Raw genomic sequence first — 21830 nt, 5'->3', positions numbered from 1 at the left:
TGGGATAGGTATCACTTTGTGATGAAGAATGCGAGTGATAAAAGCTATGCTCATAAACTGCTTTCGAGGCAAAAGCACGTGGACGCAGGTGTCAAAAAGCACAGTATTTGTGCCCAAAGTATTTGTGCCCAACCAGAAAACAGGCAGGATGGATGCGTCTCGGGCACTGCAGTACTAGCAGTACCGTCAATCACCGCTTACGTAGCGGAAGTGTCACGGAGAGGCTTTTGACCATGCGCTCACGTGGTCCATAAACTTTTGTGGTCATAGGCCGGCCATGCTGATTCACGTGGCCTCGGCAATCTTTGGCCGCCGTGTTGTAAGGAGCTAAGTAATTTCAGAGGCCACGCTGCTGATTATTCTACAGGATACGTATTGCCTTTATTAATACCTGGGGCATAACATCACAAAACCACGACATGATTATGAAGGACGCCATAGTGGACGGCTACAGAAATTTCATTCATCAGGTGTTCCTTGAAGTGTACTGACATCGCAGTACACGCGATTCTTGATGCTGACATTAAACACTCGAAAATTAATTGAAAAAGGCCACGCCCCTGAAAATTATTATGAGAAAAAGTTTGAAGTTTTCTTGAATGGATCCACTTCTGATCTTTCTGGAACAATAAACAAATGAAAGATTGCCAGTGCCCAACGTTGTCAGAAGTGACACGTCGTTTCATCGTAGCCAATGGAAAGCCACGCGCAATGAGGACGGCATTTGACTTTTTCCCACTATTAACTCGATCGTTCAAAAGTGGTGCACAAGTCTCCAGAGCTCGGTAAGATTCCGACTTTCACCAATCGCCGAACTCGGGTCACTTGCATAGCACCTCAGAACTTGTGAAGGGTTGAGGGTGCGCGTGTTGGTTAGTTAATAAAAACAGCGCGAGAGACGGAGACAATCGAATGCACTGTAGTGAAGAGGAATGCCCACTACTGCAGCGACATCGGCACGTGTGAAGTGCGAGCGAGGACTGTTGTTGCTCCTGCGACGCTGCCAGATCTTGCTGCTTCTGTCCTGATGCCGCTACCACCTTTCGCCCCGCGTTTACATTATAGCACAAAGGCACGTGCACAAGGTAGAGGATGCAATTATGTGACAAAAAAAGTTTTTTATTCGACATAACAAAGTGCAAATAGTAATGAGAGCATTAATAATGAAGTTGGCACTGCAGGCGCTGTCTCAGTTGAGAGGAATCCCCAGGACTTCGACGAAAAGTGTTTGGAGAGAGTCGTCATCGTAGTTCTGAAAGGAGAAAAGAAAGAGCTAGGCTAAGCACGTAATCATAGGCCTACCTGCTGGAGAGGGGGGGGGGGGCAAGTATCTTCTCCAATGAAAATAGTTAGGGGCTGACTGAGCACACCCCCCCCCCCCACTTAGACAATGGTAACTGTCAGCTGCACGCTGAGAAACTGACTACTGAGGCCAAGTTTCCCTTCACCACAGTGATCACCTAATTTTATATTGAAAAGTTTCTAATTTTTTTCTTATAAAGATTTTCCTTGTAGGCTCTTCGCGATGCGGGCCGCCAATGCGAGCGCTTTGTGCTCTAGTATTGCAGAGTAGGCAAGTGTTGAGCAGGGGCCCTATAAGATTAGATCACTCGTTCATGCTTTTATTCTTCTTTGCTTGGCCTAAAATATATATCATCAATGATGCAAATATGGGTGGGAACAAGCAAGCATTTTCTGGACTAATCAATTACCATTTCCTGCTTCAGGAAAATAATTTTCTTTTACCAAAAAAAAGCATCACCACTGCTGCTGTGAGCCCTCATCACAGTGACCACTTAATTACACATTGAAAAGTTTTAATTCTTTTATTTTGAAGATTTGTTTGTAGGCTCCTCGTGGTGCGGCCCGCCTATGCGACGCTTTTGGGCTTTGCACTGTAGCATTGCAGAGCAGGTTAGTGTTGAGCAGGGGCCCAATAAGATTAGATCACTCGTTCATGCTTCTATTCTGCTTTGCCTGGGCTGAAATTTACATCATGAACGATGCTAACATGGGTGGGAACAAGAAAACGTTTTGCAGACTAATCAAACCATTTCCTGCTTCAGGAAAATAATTTTCTTTCACCAAAAAGAAATAGCATCACCACTGCTGCTGTGAGCCAATGAATGAGACGAAGTGTGTATAATCTCCTACGTTTTTGTCGCATACTCGAAGCGCCAATAAACGTTTCTTCTTTCGTCTCCTCCGATCAACCTGACCAGCCTTGTTTATGGTAGCTTGCAGTTTGCAGCAAAGCGACGAATAAAGCAGTGGACTCGAGTACAGTGGAAAGCTCAGCCTTTAAGCTTGCCCTGTAACTTCATTTACCAGACCAGGAATATAGCTAAGGTCAATCGTTTTTTGGGCAAAGAATACTTAGTTAACAGTCGGGCTATTTGGTTTTCATTCAACTTGAATTGATTTTTACAGCTCAAAATAAAACTTGGACGGCAAAAAGGCCGTCGCGCACATCGTTCCTTATGCCTTTCTCTCTCTCAGCAAGTATGACCTCGAAGAGTAGTACACACGCACAAGCAGCTAAACATCATTATGGTGCATTTAGAAATACTTGCGATGCTCCTATTAATTCATCTCGGCAGCTGTAGTAAGTAGCCACTGCTAATGTGATCGGCGGGCAATATACTTCAATTACGTTTACAAGGGTACGCTTTCCGGTTTTTCCAAGAAGCTTTAGGTATTCTTTAGCACATCGTGGTGCTGTTTAGTGTGCATTCGTCATAATAAGCATCACATTTTGCAGAGACGCCATGTAACAAGCAGGCGATTTTATGGCACACAAAAATTATAAATTCTGAATAACGAATGGCAAACAATATGTCGAATTGAATTATTCATTCTTTTATTTTTAAGTGGTCCTGCACAAGTGGTTATTACAAGATGGATCATTTTTACGTCATTTGTTTCCTTGCATAACAAGCTGGTGCTGTGTATGACCCAAAATAACTTGACCATTCATAAACAGCTAACAACCGTTTCGGGAGGAAGCAATGAGGGATAGTTTAACGTTATAATCACCTACTTTTTTTGTAAAGAAAGGTATTTTTGACATCATTTGTATTCGCGTATTTATGGAGCTAATGGAGCTAAGTGTTGATTGATTGATATGTGGGGTTTAACGTCCCAAAACCACTATATGATTATGAGAGACGCCGTAGTGGAGGGCTCCGGAAATTTAGACCACCTGGGGTTCTTTAACGTGCACCCAAATCTGAGCACACGGGCCTACAACATTTCCGCCTCCATCGGAAATGCAGCCGCCGCAGCCGGGATTCGAACCCGCGCCCTGCGGGTATGGAGCTAAGTGTCTGAGGGCCTTTCAAGACATCTTGTAAATACGAATAGGATGAGCGTAAAGAACATGCTACGCCCCCAACAACACAAATTATTGATTCTTTAAAAGATAACGTTTCAAAAGTTCACAATCAAAGTAATATATTGATAGTATTATTGTTATTATGCACACACTAGGAATGAAATTTGGACTATTAGCAAACAAGGCAAAGTATAATAGTATGCAAGAGCATGAATATATGCAAGAAACTGTAGTACTTATAATAAAAAGTATAATAGCAGTCATATCATGTGTAAAGAACATTCTACGTTATAAGAATAGGTGTAGCACAAAAACAAAATGCACCCTTACAGAGGTAATTGAATGTGTACTGAACATCAGTATGAGGGTTCGAACTATGTATACTTTGGTGTTTGGCAGCTATGGGACATGAGAAACTTATAGTGGCGCTCTCTCGCGTGTGACGTCAGCGTGCGGGCTCCGCTCTGAACCCCGCTGTAGCAGCTGCTGCTCCTTCGCACGGATCATCTGCTTCAGGCAGGAACTAAGTCCAACGAACAGCCTCACGAGGGCCAACTAATGCCTGCAACGAATGTTTTCGAGTGCAGCTATAAATTGTTTTAATTGCAGCCCAATCGACAAGGCCAAGAAATCTCCCAGATGTCAGACGAGCACGTCGTTGCCACTGACCGCAATGCTGGTAAGAGAGTGAAACTATGAGTGAGTGTTCTCGCTCGTCATCCGCAGTTTCTGCGGTACAATATTATTTACAGTTTGGGTGTTTCTTTCGATAGTTCAATGAGCATGCCTTTCTCCAGCACATACAAGTATGTAGAAAAGCTTGCAAAATGCCAAAACGCCGTCGTCTCAGCGACGGCACGGCGGTGTATGACGCAGGTCAAGTTGAATGCGTCGTCGAGCCATGGTCATGCGAGAGTGTTGGAAGGGCTCGACTAATCATGCATCTCTCGCGTTCCAGGGTGGGTGACATTGGCTTTATTATTTCTGTTGACGATTTTCGCAACGCTAGTGACGGGAGGCAGGGCATCAACCCTTTTCGGCGGCTGCAGCAGCGCCTTCTTTCATTCTAGGTCTTGTATTTACTGGTTCATAGCCAGAAGTTCAGTGTTTACAGTTGTGTGTTGCGCATTTAGTTCGGCGTTGGATTCGTTCAGTCCTGTGAGAAGCATTTCAAAGATGCGTTCCCTCTTACACGCCAACTTGTCGATTATTTGCTCGAGCATGTCTACTTTCTTGGCACTTGACCTGGGTCTCTTCGATTCTTGCGTGTTCTCTGTGTCACCCACTTGCGCCCCACTCAGATTTTTGCGTTTGGACCCAACTGTCGATTCATCTACGCTGAGCATGTCCATCTCCTCTTGTGCTGCCGTACTGGTGTGCTCCATGGGCCCACACTGGGTGGAGGCTCTTCCAGCGATTCCCGCCATGCGCTTGAGGATTTCATTTAGAGTTTTTTGCAACTCGTCAATCTTCGCCGATTTCTCGTTTTGTAGTCTTGCCCTGCTCAGTTCATGTCTTATTTCCCTGTTTTCTCTGTCTAACTTCTTTAATCTTGCCTCGATTGGCAAGTTTAAAGTCTTCCCTAGGTCTTCGAGGAGTGAGCTCCCTACCGGGCTCCTGCTTTCTTCAGCTACCAGGTGTGACCAAGTCACCTTGCACAATGCCTTCGGCTTTCTGGCAGGTGGAGGCTGCCCATTTTCCGATGAGAAACTGGGCTCGCCACTCGAGTTTCATCCAGTACAGCTCCGGCTTCAGCTGTGGCTTTTGCTTCTACTGCGAGGCCTTTTTTTTACCGCTGATGAGGAGGAGTGAGGGCAAGGGCTGTGTTAGCGTCTTGTCTTTTTCTTTCTACAACAATCCTTCTCCAGTTTCTTTGGACGCAGTGTGTTACAAATCATTGTTTTCTGCGACGATCGAGTGCAGCGCTATGATTAAGTACTGCTTCATGCTTTCGTCCGCCCATGAAAAGGACGCTATCTTTCACAACTGTTCTAAAGAGAAGGACATGTCTGTCTTTCTCCTTATAATATTTTTCTGCGGTGCAATGGCAGTGGCAGTGAACATGAGAAAATGTGTGATAATCATTGATTTCTGGCCCTCTGGCTTTTGCAAACAACACATGAGATACTTACAGCACGGCAGTTGTTTAAATTCCTACTTCAGTAGTCAATGGACAAGTTCATGATATCTACTAAAAATTAAATGTAGTATCATATTACTAAATTTGACATAACCATGTTAAGATTGCAGCCATGGGTCTCAGCACGGTTTTGTTATTAAAACGCAAGCCCCTGATGTATCACAGGAAGGGGGGTCTTGAGGGGCACGTGCTGGTATGGCTGGGGGGAGGAGGCAAGTGCTGTCCGGCTGGCGCAAACGACTGCAGACCTAGCAGACAATTATGTCAAGGAAAGTGTAGCGGATTTTATATGAAGTAAATGTAATGTAAATGTGAAGAAAGAAGAGTGGATGAGAAGATAACTTGCCGTAGGCAGAGACTGAACATGCGCCCTTCGAATAACGTTTCCCATTCTCTACCAACTGAACTACACTGGCGGCTATCCCCCCATGCAATTTATAGAATATATATGTGAATTAAACATGGGATGCGTTAATCAGCACCGCCTATTGCCATGACGGCGAGTGTGGAACACTGTTTTTTCGTCTTTTTGGCATCACGTAGCACATGACCTTATTACAGGCGGTAAGATCACCAATAATCCCTCGTATATACTACCTGAAGGCACGAAGTGTGCCAGAACGAGACCCTCACTATGAATGAAGGAAAGAAGTGTACACTTAAGAGCTTGTTTTCTTTGCTAGACAAAATATTATTAAGATCTCAGAGACAATCATGTCAAGAAAATCATAGGGGATGATATATGAGGTAATTATATTGTAAATATAAAGAAAGAAATGTGAGTGAACAGATAATCGGACGGACGCGCTATTCGAAGGTCGCAGGTTCGGTCCCTGCCCCCGGCAAGGTATCTTTTCACATACTTTTCTTTCTTTATATTTATATTAAAGTTACCTCATATTGCCGCACTCAAAATAGACAGGAAACGAAGACGATGTGCGCGCAACAGCCTCATGAAAAGGGACACTGACGAAGACGACAGGATTTTGTTGATGTCCTTTGCTCTTGGCTCTGGCATAAAAACGCACGTCGTCGGTTCTCGGACTCAATGTCTCTGTGATCGACTTACGTGAACTGCAACACTGGGGGAGGTGCTGGACTGCAAGCCGCCAATGCTCTACACTCCATCTGGGAGCCGTTCATCAAGTCCCGACATGCAGTCACCTGTTACGACACCAGTGCACCGCTTCAGTCAGTGGTTGCTAGGCCTCTCTCCTGAGCTGACCTCCTTGGACGAACATTCTACCAGGCATTTCGTACCTCTGCCAATGGCCTCCGCCAACCAGCCACAGGTGGTACAAGGGACACAAGGCAGCCCCGTTTCCAATCCAGCCCAGGTAACACTTCTTCAGCCACTTGCACCTGATCGATTCAGTAATGCCCCACAAGAAGATGTTGAAGATTGGCTTGCCACACCACTTTCCGAGCCTTACTCACCACCACAAGAGGTCATAGGACGCCCACAATTTCGCAGTACGGACGCTTGGCACACTGTCGATCGGCGCCCCTTTGCTTCAACTGTGGTGGTGCCGGCCATATGGCTCGCTATTGTTGGTTCCGCGACACATCGCTTTGCCCGTCTCGGCCAGGGTACGACGGTCGCTGCGCCAACGCCGACTACATCGTTCGCCATGACGACTCTGGTTTTTCGAGGACCTCCAACAACGTGGTCTCCCTATCACGAGTCGCTTCCCGATCGCCAGCCCAACTCCGCCCACAGGTCACACTCCCCATTCCCTGCTCCAACATCGTTACCGAATCGACGTACTTTTTTTGACCTTTGGGGAACAACAAGGTCGCCCAGCCCTTAATGGGGAAACTAAAGACGGCGACCTCTCTGGGTAAGGTCGCAGCCCAACCACAAGACGATAAAAAGTCCCCAGTACTACTGCTACAGAACGACGCGACGCCGACGAATATTAATGATGACGAAATGGTGAGCGCTGACCTCAATGTAATTACCGATGGAGAGCAAGTGTCGGCCTTAGTCGATACGGGTGCTGATTTTTCCATAATAAGTCACAAGCTGGCCGATCATCTTAGAAAAGTAAAAACGCTGTGGACAGGACCACATATAAGAACAGAGGGTGGTCAATTGCTGCTCCCTACAGAAAGATGCACAGCAAGAATCAGCATAGAAGACTCCTCTTACATCGCGACTTTCATCGTTCTCCCAGAGTGCTCCAAAGATTTAATTATAGGAATGGACTTTCTCAGGGAGCATGGCGCAATAATCAACATCCCGCACCGCATGGTTTCGTTTGACGAGAGTGCTCATCTGACTGATTCTTCATCACCAGAGCACAAATCCTTTCGTCTCAAAGAACACAATATAGTTGTGCCACCTCGATCATGTAACCTCGTTTCAGTAGCATGTGAGGTACCGTTCGACGGTGAAGGAGTCGCCGACCAACTAACCTCGCTGCTTTTCACTTACGGGATTTCAGTAACACGAGGAATAGTCACTGTCACCGACGGCCGAACAAACTTGCTGTTGACCAATTTCACCTCCAAGCGACGGCACCTTCCAAAAGACACAACTTTGACATATTTTGAAGAGATAGCCGATGTTTGTGACTGCTTTTCAGCACTTGAAGCAACGCCTACACAACACCCACATGACCTAGCACGTAACCTTGACGTTAGCCTTACTTTAACTCAGCAACAGCTAGGACGCCTGTTCGGGCTGTTAGCCGAGTTGCACGACTGTTTTGCATCGACCTCGAAAGTTGGCCGGACGACCTTGACCAAGCACCGAATCATCACAGAGGAAACGGCTAGACCAATCCATCAGAATCCATACCATGTGGCTTCAAAAAAACGAGAAGCGATCGAACACCAGGTAACAAAAATGCTTGAAGACGACGTGATTCAACCGTCAAAAAGCCCTTGGACGTCACCTGTTGTTCTAGTAAAGAAGAAGGATGACGCTCTGCGTTTCTGTGTGGATTATCGAAAGCTAAATCAGGCTACAAAAAAAGACGTGTACCCACATCCTCACATAGATGATTCAATCGACAGGCTTCGAAACGCACATTACTTTTTTTCCATGGACTGATAGAGTGGATATTGGCAAATTCAAGTCGACCCCAGGGATCATAAAAAAACCGCTTTCGTGACGCCGGACAGACTGTACGAATTTAAGGTCTTACCGTTTGGCTTGTGCTCTGCGCCTGCTACTTTCCAACATCTCATGGATACCGTGCTCTCTGGGCTTAAATGGAGAACCTGCCTAGTATACCTTGACGTCGTTATTGTATTTTCTACAACGTTTTACAAACACCTTGACGATTGCAAGTGGTCTTGCAGGCCTGACGCTCAGGCTGGGGAAGTGTCACTTCTGCTTTGAGGAACTACAGTTTCTTGGCCATGTCGTCAGTTATGCAGGAGTTCGTTCAGATCCCGAGAAAGTTGCCGCCCTCGCACAGTTTCCAACACCATCAGATAAAAAGGCAGTCAGGCGTTTTCTGGGTCTCTGTGCATGTTATCGGCGGTTTATTCCAGATTTTGTGCGCATTGCGTCGCCTTTAACTCGTCTCACGAGGGATGACGTTGCATTTGTTTGGGGCGATGAGCAGGAAGCGGCTTTCAATGACTTGTGGCAACGTCTGCACACGACCCCCGTACTTGCTCATTTTGATGAGACAGCTCCTACAGTGCTACATACTGATGCCAGCAATGTGGGCTTCGGAGCTGTGCTTGTGGAGTGCCAGGACGACGAGGAAAAAGTGATCGCTTACGCAAGCAGAACTCTGTCACGCACAGAAGCAAATTACTCGACCACTGAAAAGAAATGCCTCGCAGTGGTGTGGGCAGTCATGAAATTTCGCCCATACTTGTATGGACGCCCATTCAAGGTTATCAGTGACCACTATTCGTTGTGTTGGTTGACAAGTCTGAAAGATCCTTCCAGGCGATTAGCACGCTGGAGCCTTAGACTACAGGAATTTGATATAACGATGGTCTTTAAGCCGGGAAAATGACACACGCACCCCGACTGCCTGTCTTGATCAACGATAGAGTCGGCTGCTTCACTTGATGAAGAGGCAGCATTCTTCGGAATCCGCGAAACGTCAACCATCGCAGATCACCAGCATGACAATCCTGAGCTACTTGGCTTGATTAATTATTTAGAAGGACAAAGCCAGAACGTGCCCAGAGCCTTTGCAAGAGGACTATCGTCGTTCTGTCTGCGAGACAACGTCCTTTACAAAATTAACTTCTTACCAGAAGGGTCCACCTACCTGCTTGTCGTCCCTATCTCTCTGCGTTCTGAGGTGTTGCAAGTGTGCCACAACGAGGTCACATCTGAAAGTTTAGGCTACACGCGCACACTGGGCAGAGTTCGAGAGAGGTATTACTGGCCTAGACTCACTGCTGCCGTGAAGCATCGTGTTCGGACCTGCCTCGATTTCCAGTGGCGCAAGTTACCTCCGACGAAATCAGCCGGTTTGCTACACTGTGTCCAGATCCCAACAACGTCATTTGACCAGATCGGAATGGACCTATTGGGCCCGCTTCCCACCTCTAGTGCCGGTAACCGCTGGGTTATAGTGGCGACCGACTATCTTACTCGCTACGCCGAGACAAAAGCCACCCAGAGAAGCACAGCTAAAGAGGTGGGCCGATTCTTCATAGAGAACATTGTGCTGAGACATGGTACACCGTCGATCGTTATAACAGATCGCGGAACCGCATTCACAGCCGTGCTTTTAGATCACGTCTTGGAGCTCAGCGGTACTATAAATCGTAAATCGACAGCCTACCATCCACAAATGAACGGGTTGACCAAGCGGCTCAACAAAACTCTGGAAGACATGCTTTCAATGTATGTGGACATCGAGTACAAAAACTGGGACGAGATTCTTCCTTACATGACATTTGCATATAATATTGATAAAGAAGAAACCACACAGATGACCCTATTCAGCCTTGTTCACATGACGAAAAGTAAGGACAATGTTGGACGCGATGCTGCCACACAAATGCGATGAAAACAAAACGAGTGCTGACGCGTTCACTCAACGCGCAGAGGAAGCCAGGCAGCTCACACGTCTCCGAATATACCAACAGTAAGAGTACGACGCAGGTTGGTATGACCTACGTCATACACCTGTAACGTACGAAACCAGGGACGGGGTATGAGTGTGGACACCTGTACGAATACGGCGACTATTTGAAAAGTTGCTCAGAAGATACTTCGGACCTTATCGAGTGCTGCGACGACTAAGTGACGTTATCTACGAAGTCGTCCCAGATAGTCCAAACTGTACAAAGCATCGCCAGCACTGACCTGAACTTGTGCACATGGTGCGCATTAAGCCATATGTCAGCTAGTGAATCTGCTAAGCACTGTCGTTTGTACGAAGTGACTTTATGAGGGAATGATAGGCTCAGCTATAGCAATGGGGCGAAGCTCTTTTAAGGGGAGGCAAATGCCGCACTCGAAATAGAGAGGAAACAAAGACGATGTGCGTGCCAACAGTGTCGTGAAAAGGGGCACTGAAGAAGACAATGGGCTTTTGTTGATGTCCTTTCCTCTTGGCTCCGGCATAAAAACACACGCCGTCGGTTCTCGGACTCAACGTCTCGGTGATCGGCTTACGTTGAACCGCAACACTGTAACATCTTCTATACTTTTATTGACATGATTGTCAGCTAGATCTCGTTAATATTGAGTCTAACAAAAAACACGCTCTTAAGTGTACCAGTTTGTCCCAGTGAGAGGGATATGATGATGTAGTCCATATTATATAAGTACCACACACGACCATCGCAATTGTGTATAAGAATATAAAAATAGTTATTGCTGATAATATGTACCACAGACAGAGCAACAGAGATTAACGTGACAGAGGCAAGCTGCCAACCGTTTTTGTTCACACACGTGGCATGACCAAAACCTTAACTTAAGTGATAACCTTAAGAGAATGTGCATTAAACAATGACAGCAGGTTTCGCTTATATCAATTTATGGTAAGTAGGGCGCAGGGCACACTTGTCTTGATCAGTAAACTACGTATGTATTTACATACACCAACCAAAGCTCTAGTCTCAGATATCCTGCACCACTTGTATCGCGCTTAAAATTCGCGGAGGCATAGCAGGGTGCAGAACCAGAAAGAAGGTTAATTTAATACAGTGCGTGGTATTTATAGCATTGTATGAGTACCCTGCGCATGTGCGAGCTGTATCGGCTAATGGTGAATAGCACGTGCCCGATACATCCTTCTGCGGGTACAAAAGATTAATACAACAGACTTTACACTATCTGCTGAAAGTTTGCATTGTACGCAAGGCGCTGAGGTGGCTTGACGAAGCATGTTGACCTTCTAGGAGGTGTGTGCGATGCGCAAGCATGTGTTGCATTTGGAGTACTTAGAACTTCAGCCGGAATGACTGTAGGGTGGTCCTGGCGAGGTAGCATGACGGGCTGCTGTGCCGAATCTGAAGAGCTGCTAGAGGCTGCCTCATCACTGCAGTCTGACGAGTTGTTATCTCCTCTGCAGGGAGTCACATCTGGACGAGGGGGCGTAGAAGGTGTGCTACATTTGTTGTCACTTGACTCTGGACTGTAGTTCTCGCTTGTTCGAAGTTGGTGACGTGGGTGTCGTGTGACCACGTGGTGGGGCCTCGTTTGCACAATGTAACACCTAGAGCCAGCTGTGTTAACGACCCTACCCTTACGCAACCACACATTGTCCCGTATTTGAACTACGGTCCCACGCGTTAGAGGTGAGATCGCTTGACCTTTATTCTGTTGCGAGTGCTTTCTCACCTCCGTTCTGGCAACTTCGTTAAAATCAGGAATGTTACTTCTGAGGCGGCTGCCTTGCAGCAGCTCAGCCAAGGCCTATCGCTCATCCAAAGGCGATGAGCGATTGGCCAACAGACCTAACCAAAAGTTCCCCCTTGAGTCTGCGCATTTTTTTCATAATACACTTGACTATTTAGATGCCTTTCTCCGCCAGTCCATTAAATTGCGGGTAGCCAGGGCTTGATGTGTCATGCCCAAAATCATACTGCTTCGCGAAGTGCGCGAACTCGTGGCTGGCGAATTGTGGCCCATTGTCCGTGCAGACTTCAACCGGACCAAACTCCTTGGCAGGCAAAGATAGCGCTGACAGCCTCCAGTGTGGTCCTTGAAGTGTCACGTAGTTGCTCGACCTTGGGGAAGTTTGAAAGGGCATCAAGCACAATAACAACACACTGATGCCCGGTACGTCCTTTCCGACTCGAAAACCGCGATCCTAAACTTCGCGCGAGGACGAGTCCACGAGAGCGCTTTCAGAATTCTCAGCTCGCCCACCGAAAACCCGGCCCGCCATGTGGAGCTGATCTGGGTGCCTGCGCACTCTGGAAATCCCGGCAATGAAGCCGCCAATGACCACGCCCGAGGTCTCATCAACCGGGCGGCGGCGGAATCGGAGTCGGGCTCTTCCAGGGAGCGCATGCATTCGTTAAACGAGATCACCCAGTCATATCGCGCCGAACGCCAGCTATACCCACCACCCCACCGATCCCTGAAAAATTTTCACCAAATATTATGGCGTCGCCTTCAGACCGGCACCCTTCCCTCCCCCTATTTTCTTTCCCGCATTTACCCGGGAGCGTACGCCCCGTCCTGTGCTCAATGCACTCACCCCCACGCTACCCTTACCCACATTCTCATGGAATGCCCGGCGGACCCTCCCCCGCGGGGCCCGGAGCCACTGACCACATGGGAGGAATGGGAGACCTTGCTGCGCTCGACGGACCCGGCCAAGCAGAAAATCGCCACTGACCGGGCCGCCCACGTCATGGAACTGCATGAACTCATGAACGCATAGCGCAGTGGGGTCGTGCGGGGACCCTGGGACGTAAGTGCCCAAATTCCTTGGTCTAATAAAGTTTTACCACCACCACCACCAACATCGTCCGGCGTACAGCAATAGGTCTGCACCGACCCTATACCATGGGCATGCTAAAGTTTCGTGCAAAAAAAGAGGCTCTTGCGGTTGCCTGTAGGCATATTTCTTGCAAGCGGGGCAGCTCTGAATAAGCCTAGTTATGTCACTGTTAAGCCCTGGCCAAAAAAATCAGGTTTCTGGCTCTTTCTTTCCACCTGCGCAAGCCAAGATGTCCGGCGTGAACCCTATCAAAGATTTAACGCTGCATGGTTCGCGGTACGACGACTTTGCTGCCCTTCAATAAAACTCTATTCACGACTGTCAACTCCGAAGAAAATTGTTTCAACTCGCCTTGTACTTCTTCACCAGCGGTTACCTTGCCCATGACCACCTTTAGATAGTCGTCATTTGCAGATGCGTCAGCTAGTTTCTGGCACGTTTTCTCAGTGACCAGTGCGTCCAGAAGTTATACTGCATGAACATTGACCTCTTCGGTTGCCCCGGTGTTGTTACTTGCAGTCTTCAGGGACGCTCGCGAAAGCATATCAGCTAGGACAAGCTCTTTATCTGGGACAATCTGTAAAAAACAATCGTATTTCATTAGCCTCAGAAAAATCTCTGCAAGCGCGGTGGCATGTCTTAAATTTCTTTGGATGCTATTCAAATTCGTGACTTGTGACCAGTTTCAATCACAGTTTTTTGACCGTAAACAAATAGATAAAATTTTTCACACCCAAAAACAATACCCAGTGCCTCTTTCCAAATTTGTGCATAGCGTTGTTCGGCTTCCGTCAGTACGCGGGAAGCGTAGGCAACTGGTCACCAGCTGTTGTCAGCCTGACATTGCAGAAGTGCAGCCTCTACACCACTTTTCGAAGCATCACGTGTCACCTTAATTACTTTTCTGAGGTCAAAGATGGCAAGCATTGGCCCTGAAGTTAAGATGCGTCCTACCGTTTCGCATTCATTTGCGTGGTTTTCAGTACACTCAAAAACTTTCTTAGACTCGATAAGATCACGCAGTAACATGGTTTCTTTAGGCAGGTGGGGAACGTACTTGCCAAAATAGTTTAGTACCTCGAGCATGCGCTGGACCTTTGATTCTGGCGGCAGCACACCTATCAAACTTTCAATAAGCTTCAGGTTAGGTCATATGCCTTTCCAACTGATCACATGACCCAAGAACTATCTTTCTGTCAACCCAAATTCACATTTTTGTGCATTGAGTGTCAAGCCAGCTTTTTGGGCCGTTTTCAAGACTGCCATCAGTCGGTCATCGTGCTGCCCCATACCAGGATGTCATCGATGTAAATGTGAACGCCTCGCAAGCCGTTGAAAACCTGGCTCAGTGTCTCTTACACCCCCAGCCCAGACAAAACACCGAAAGAAAGTGAAACCCGGAAATGTCAGTATCTGCCAAACGGGGTTGCAAAAGTACATATCTTTGATGTTCGTTTGTCAAGAAAAATTTGGTGGAACCTGTAATTCGCGTCCAATCTGCTAAAATAGATGGCACCAGCGAGTTCTGATTCGATATCTTCCATTTAGAAAGCTGATAAAGCTGCCTCTTAATATGTTCATTGATGCGTCTTGGATTGATGCATACCCTTAAACTGCAGTCTTTCTTCTGCCCCAAAACTGAAGGACTCACAAAGTCAGTTGGGGCAGTTTGCTTCTTGATAATCCCAGCACGCTCCATCCTTCCAGTTCTTCGTGAAGTGGCTCATGCAATGCGAGTGGAAACCAGCGTGCTGGCTTGACGACGGGCACTGTTCATGGTTTCAACACTATGCTGTAAGGCTGCTTTAGGCATCCGAGACACTAAAAGACGTGCTGAAAGTTCTTTAGTACGTTATGCTCGTGTGAAGCGTCAACTGTGCCGACAATGCATCGAAAAAGACCCAAGCTTTCACTAGCATCCAAGCCAAGTGGGGCTTGACCGCGCTTGACAACGAAGAATGTGATCTCTTTAGTTGTGTCTCCTACCGAGACCGTTTGTGACGTCCTCCCAAAATTCTTAATCACTCCTCCATTGTATGCTCGAAGTACTGAATTTGACGGCTTCAAATGACATCCCGTCGCTATCTTCCGGTAAACTGTCAAGGGTAGGAGGTTAGCATGGGAGCCAGTGTCAACCTTAAACTTTACTACTTGATTCTCAACATATGCGGTCATTTTCCAATCCTTCCTTTTCCTAATTTTATTGCCAACTTCGAGGATTTCGAAGGTATCGTCAGCCGACTCAAGACCTTGCTCAGTTACTTCCCTCACTTCGTCCTCGCTGATATGCGTCGAGCAGCAAACTGCGAAATGATGAAGCCTATTGCAAACGTTGCATCGTTTGCCATAAGCAAAACAATGCCGTGGTTTGTGCCGGCGGTTACACTTCCTGCACTGATAATCGCAATTTTGACGCTGCTGGTCTGTTCTAAACCTCGTTGCTGTCCACTTTAAGATACCGTAATGCCTGCCGTATTATCCCCTTCGCGCAAGAACATTCTTCTCTGAGCCAACACGTCTGCAACTTTGCACATTTCTTTTGCCTTCTGCAGCATTAGGTTCTTTTTCTGAAGAAGTTTTTCACGTAATTTTACATCGTTCATGCCGAACACTATCTGATTTCTCACCATTGAATCTTTTGAATCAGCAAAGTTGCACTGTTCCGCCTGCTTCTTTAAGTCACGAAGAAATTCTGCAAACTGCTCTCACTCCGCTTGGTTCCTGAAGTGAAACAGGTTGATTGATTTGTGTGGTTTAACGTCCCAAAACCACCATATGATTATAAGAGATGCCATAGTGGTGGGCTCCGGAAATTTCGACCACCTCGGGTTCTTTAACGTGCGCCCAAATCTGAGCACACGGGCCTACAACATTTCCGCCTCTATCGGAAATGCAGCCGCCGCAGCCAGGATTCGATCCCGTGACCTGCGGGTCAGCAGCCGAGTACTTTAGCCACTAGACCACCGCGGCGGGACTTAAGCGAAACAGGTATCGTTCATGAACTTCACTTCCTAACTCGGAGCAGTGGGCTTCAAACGTTCGCACGACGGCGCCATAGTCTTCCCGGCTTTCCCCGTCCAAGAACTGGAAGGTGTTGAACCTGTCAAGGGCGTTGTCTTCTTCCACACTCAGCAGGAGGGCGGCTTTCGACGATTCGATCCTGAGATGTCTTTTCGACGCAGTCGCCTGGAGAAACAAGTCAAATTTTTGCTTAAAGCGCTTCCAGTTCGAAGCCAGGTTACCAGTCAGCTGCAGAGGTTCAGGGGGTCTTAGTTCCATCGCTGCTTCTTCGCGGGCGGCTTGGGCACCACTTCTGACACCATGTATCACGCTTAAAATTGACGGAGGCAACAGAAGGATGCAGAGCCAAAAAAGGGCTGTTTTAATACAGTGCGTCGTATTTATAGCATTGTATAAGTATACTGTGCATGTGTGAGCCCTGTCGGCTGATGGTGAATAGCAGGTGCCCGATGCATCACTCAGCTAGGTTTATGAGGCGCGCTTACCCAACGCGATTCGCAACCCGCATCGTCGGTTCCCTGTCAACAGCCATTCACGATAGGTTTTGGAACAGCACTGCACCTGGTGTAAGTCGCCTATGCTTGTAGCCACTGTGAAATAAATGACCGAAGTACTAGCGACGTTCATGAGAACTAACAGACAATAATGCAAGGAAAATTATAGGGGATGTTATAAGTAATCGTATTGTAATGAAAAGACACGAAGTGGCTGAAAAGATAACTTGCAGTCGGCAGGATCAAAACCTGCGGCCTTTGAATAACGCGTTCGATGCTCTATCACTGAGCGACAGTGGCAGTGATCCCCCGCCCTCTAACTTCTTTATAGGGTATATGCCTTTGAACGTTGGATGGATGGATGGATGGATATGGCTGTACCCTTTAGATCGGGCGGTGGCTAGCGCCACCAAGCCGTAATATCTAATGAACCAAAAACTATATTTATTTTTTTCCTTAAAAAAGAGTTTGAGGATTCGTACATGCAGTGAAGAGTTTAATTTTCACTCGCGCCTTGACTTTAGCCACCAATCAGATAACCTCCTTCTAGTGAAGTCTACCCGCTTAAAGTTTATTTTGCCCTCCCGGTCCCTAAACCCCAGTGCTTTGAAAAACTCTGCGCCATCATTCTGAACTATAGGGTGAAGCCCTTTACAGAACATTATCAAGTGTTCGGCAGTTTCTTCTTCCTTCCACACGCACTGCATACTGTGTCTACCCCTTCGTATTTGGTCCGATATGTCTTGGTTCGCAGTACTCCCGTTCTGGCCTCAAACAGTAGAGAACTACCCCGAGTATTATCATAGATCCTTTCTTTGGCAATTTCCTGCTTAAACGTTCGATAGACCTCTAGTGCGGATTTCTTAATCATACCCATTCTCCACATGTCAGTCTCCGTTTCCTTCACTTTCTTCTTGACCGATAGTTCTTTTTGGTTTGGCCACCTGCTGTTTTCTAAGTATTTACCAGTCAACTTCCTGGTTCGCTTCCTCCATTTTGTATCGACATTCTTCATGTATAAGTAGCTGAAAACCTTCCTAGCCCAACGCTCTTCCCCCATTTCTCTCAATCGCTTCTCAAATTTTATCTTGCTGCTAGCTTCCCTGCCCTCAAATGATGTCCATCCCATATCACCTTGTACTCCCTGATTTGGTGTATTCCCGTGAGCTCCTAAAGCAAGCCTACCTATTCCACGTTGCTTAATTTCTAATCTTGCTTGAACTTCTGATCTCATGCACAAGACCGCATTGCCGAACGTCAGCCCAGGAACCATGACCCCTTTCCATATTCCTCTCACAACATCATACCTATTGTAATTCCACAGTGCCCTATTTTTCAAGACTGCTGCATTCCTGTTACCTTTAGTCGTCACGTATATTTCGTGTTCCCTCAGATACTCGGTCCCATTGCTTATCCATACGCCCAGATATTTGTATTTATCTGTTATCTCTAGCGTGACCTCCTGTATTCTAAGCTCACTACCTTCATTGTCATTGAAAATCATGACTGCTGATTTTTCCTTACTGAAGCTGAAATCTAACCTATCTCCCTCATTGCCGCAGATGTCCGTCAATCTCTGCAAATCTTCCTTGTTGTTGGCCATTAGCACTATATCATCTGCGTACATTAATGCTGGTAGTGCCTGATCAATAAGTTTTCCTTGTTTGGCTAAAGAGAGGTTGAAGCCCAGTCCACTTCCCTCTAATTTTGCCTCTAATCCTTGTAGGTACATCATGAATAATAAGGGTGACAGGGGGCACCCCTGCCTAAGCCCCCGTTTTACCTCTGCAGGCTTGGATACCTGTTTTTCCCACTTTATAACTACCTTGTTACCTTTATAGATACCCTTTAAAAGATTAGTGACTACATGTTCCACGCCTAGTGTGTCCCGTATTCCCCACAATTCCTCTTGAACCACGCTATCGTACGCTCCCTTGATATCCAAAAATGCTAGCCACAGGGGCCTGTGTTCCTTTTCTGCTATTTCGATGCACTGCGTCAGTGAGAACAGATTGTCTTCCAACCTCCTGTGTTTCCGAAACCCATTCTGCAGTTCCCCCAGCACCCCCTCATCCTCTATCCACGCCTGCAGTCTTTCCTTTATAATCTGCATCGCCAGCCTGTAGACCACTGATGTCACTGTTATGGGACGGTAGTTGTTTATGTCGGCTTTGTCCCCCTTTCCTTTATAGATCATGCTCATCCTGCTAAGTTTCCATCCATCGGGAACTTCACCATCGATTATTATTGTGCTCACTGCCTCTCTCAAAGCCTGCTTAGACTTCGGACCTAATGTTTTTATCAGCCTAATTGGAATGCCATCTGGGCCTGTTGATGTACTACTAGGAACCCTTTTCTCAGCCCTTACCCACTCTTGTTGTGAAAATGGAGCCATTGCACCACTTGATTCGTCCTTGTCTATTGTGGTGCCTAAAGTACTTCTTTGTTGAAATTTTTCTGTCACTTTTGTTCTTATATATTCAATAGCTTCGTCCCCTTCTAGCCTAGCACCTTGGGCTGTAGTTATAAATCTCTGCTCTAGGCTCGTCTCATTTCTTAGGGAGTTTAGATGGTTCCAAAATTTCGCAGCTGCCTTTCTATCTTTTTTATGTACTTCTGCCAGCCACTGAGCTCCCTTCCTTCTAATCTTTTCATTGATCAGAAGGGATGCATCCCTTCTACAGCTTAGAAAGGTTGCCCAATTTCTTTCAACATCATCTGTCGGTTCACCTCGCTGCTTAGCATGTCTGTGTTCCCTAGAGGCTTCCTGACGTTTTGCTATGGCTCTCTTAACTTCCTCATCCCAACAACTTTTGGGTTTGTGTCTTCTTTTCCGGGGTGACTTGTCACGCGTCTTAGCAAGCGTGGGAGCGTCAGTCAGCGCCACCTGTTGACATGATGGCGAGTGTGGAACATTCTTCTTACCTGTTTTTTGTCCCGTATTATGTGATCTTATCGTGAGATAGCAGCTGACCGATGATTCCTTACATACCACCCCAAGGCATAAAGTCTGCTAGAAGAAGAACCTCGCTATGAATTAACGAAAATGTAAATTTGAGCGCTCGTTTTTTTTTTGTTAGACACAGCGTTAATGAGAACTAACAAACAATAATTCCAGAGAAAGATAGGGGATGTTATTAGAAGTAATTGTAATGTAAATAAAAAGAAACAATGTCGAAGAACAGATAACTTGCCGTTAGCAGGGTCCAAACCTGTGACCTTCAATTAACGCGTTCGATGATCTGCCACTGAGCTACGATGGCAGTTATCCCCAATTCACTTTGTAGGGTATATGTGCATTTAAACGTGGGAGCGTTAGTCAGAGCCAGTCAGTACTGGTGAGGCACTCAAACACGGTTGCAAGCTGGTGCGTACAAGGGGTATAGCAAAGGTCACTTTCAGCGAAGTGCTTGCTGCACACAGTCAATGACAGCATGGGACGCTTTTCCATTTTGAGCTTGACTATCCACTCCTTCCTCGACTTCGGGTCCGTAGGATAGTTGAGAAAGTTAACGTCATTTTCATGGGCGGACATTCATATAGAGGCACACAGCAGTACTTCACCATTGCACAGCACTGGCCAAGGAGACAAGCGGCCACAGTTCTCAAAAACAAAGCACTGTGTTTCTAAAATGAAGGTTAAACGTGGAAACCCACATTTGTTAAAACAGCTTCGATAGCCACCGCACACAAGCTAACCAACTGAACTGCTTCTCTGTTGAGTTTTACCACGACGGTGGTTTTTATACAGCACCGTACCTTGAAAGTACACGAATCCCAGCGCTGATGTCATACAAACTTGGTCGCAGTGCCACCATCGGTCGCACTCCAGACCAATAGCATCGTTTAACATGGCTGCATCCTCGTTGACACTTGGTAGTAGATCTCTATCTTGACAACTATCGTCCACGATCAATGATTAAAAACCGTTATGGTAGCCCTAAAGGTTAGCAGCCAGAGCTTAATTAGAAAAAGAGGCATAATAGCCAGAATATAGCATCACATATTACAGTCGAATCTCGATAATTTTTACTCGAAGGGGCCCAAAAATTTGTTCGAATTATAAGAAGTTCGTATTATTCAAAACTAAATAAACGGAGGGCTCTCCGTTCAGTGGCACATGTGCATTGAGCTTACACACGAGGGGGAAGTTTCAGAAGGCTTACATTTATTCACAAATCACAGGACATCTGTTATTAATTGAAGTAATCGGTGATGCGCGTCTGCACACGTTTGCCTTGCAGCGAGGCAATAAATTTCGCACGAATCTTGCAAATCATTTCTACTTCGGTTTCAGCATTCTCCTGGAAAAAGTTGCACGCGGAAATGTGCCGTTGTCAGATAAAAAGGAGATGCGGCGCGAAGCGCTTTGTCCCAGAGTCTCACGTAACTCATCAACCCATCATCATCCCTACGTATGTCCCGGCTCTCCCCCCCCCCCTCTCCCGGGCACCGACACTTTCTAAAGGTGGTGGTGGTAGTTGTTAGAAGTGGAGAAAGGCACCTAGCTTCTGCAGCCCGGTCGGGAGCACGGCGCAGTGCCTATTTCTAAAGACGACGACAACAACGACTGCGTAGTGGAGAGCCCCAGCATGGCCAGCACGTGACGAGAAAGGAGGAGCAGATCGGCATGTTGAGATAAAACCAACACTCCACGGCAGCTTTTTTTTTTCCTTTCCGCGCGTCGTTGAAAGGAGAAGGGTTACAGGGCAGGGGCGAAAAAGGGGGAGGCGTGGCACCAGCGCTTGAAAGAACCCCCACCCCTCAAGGAGCAGAGCCGTGCTCCCGGGCTGCAGAAGATTGTGCATTTTTCCTTTCCTTCAACCACGCATTCATTCAACCCCGCGGCAGCTTTATTTATTTTTTTCTCTCTCTCTCTCTTCGCGCACGGCGTTGGCAGGGACGGGAAAAGGATAAGCGTGACACGGGCGCGTCGCAGATCGGCTTTTGAG

The 21830-nt window shown here is 46.9% G+C and overlaps 1 protein-coding gene across 18 annotated transcripts in view; it reads right to left on the bottom strand.

Moving 5' to 3' along the window:
- Window positions 1-1098: 1098 nt before the first annotated feature.
- Rel (nuclear factor NF-kappa-B family member relish) overlaps window positions 1099-21830 on the bottom strand; it is a 411660-nt gene continuing 390928 nt past the window's right edge. For 9 of the 18 annotated variants that reach the window (XM_075880947.1, XM_075880950.1, XM_075880937.1 and 6 more), the window contains one exon: window positions 1099-1252. Coding sequence is in view for 14 of the 18 variants with exons in the window: in XM_075880940.1 (XP_075737055.1) it covers window positions 1120-1252 (133 nt within the window). In the remaining 4 variants the exon portion in view is untranslated. Of the gene's footprint in view, window positions 1253-13714; window positions 13941-21830 lie in introns of those variants that run through there. The other 9 variants (XM_075880933.1, XM_075880941.1, XM_075880935.1 and 6 more) reach the window with 2 other exon arrangements.

Source organism: Rhipicephalus microplus, chromosome X, assembly GCF_043290135.1.
Source record: "Rhipicephalus microplus isolate Deutch F79 chromosome X, USDA_Rmic, whole genome shotgun sequence".
NCBI classification, from domain to species: domain Eukaryota; kingdom Metazoa; phylum Arthropoda; class Arachnida; order Ixodida; family Ixodidae; genus Rhipicephalus; species Rhipicephalus microplus.
This window is presented reverse-complemented; position numbering and strand designations above follow the sequence as displayed.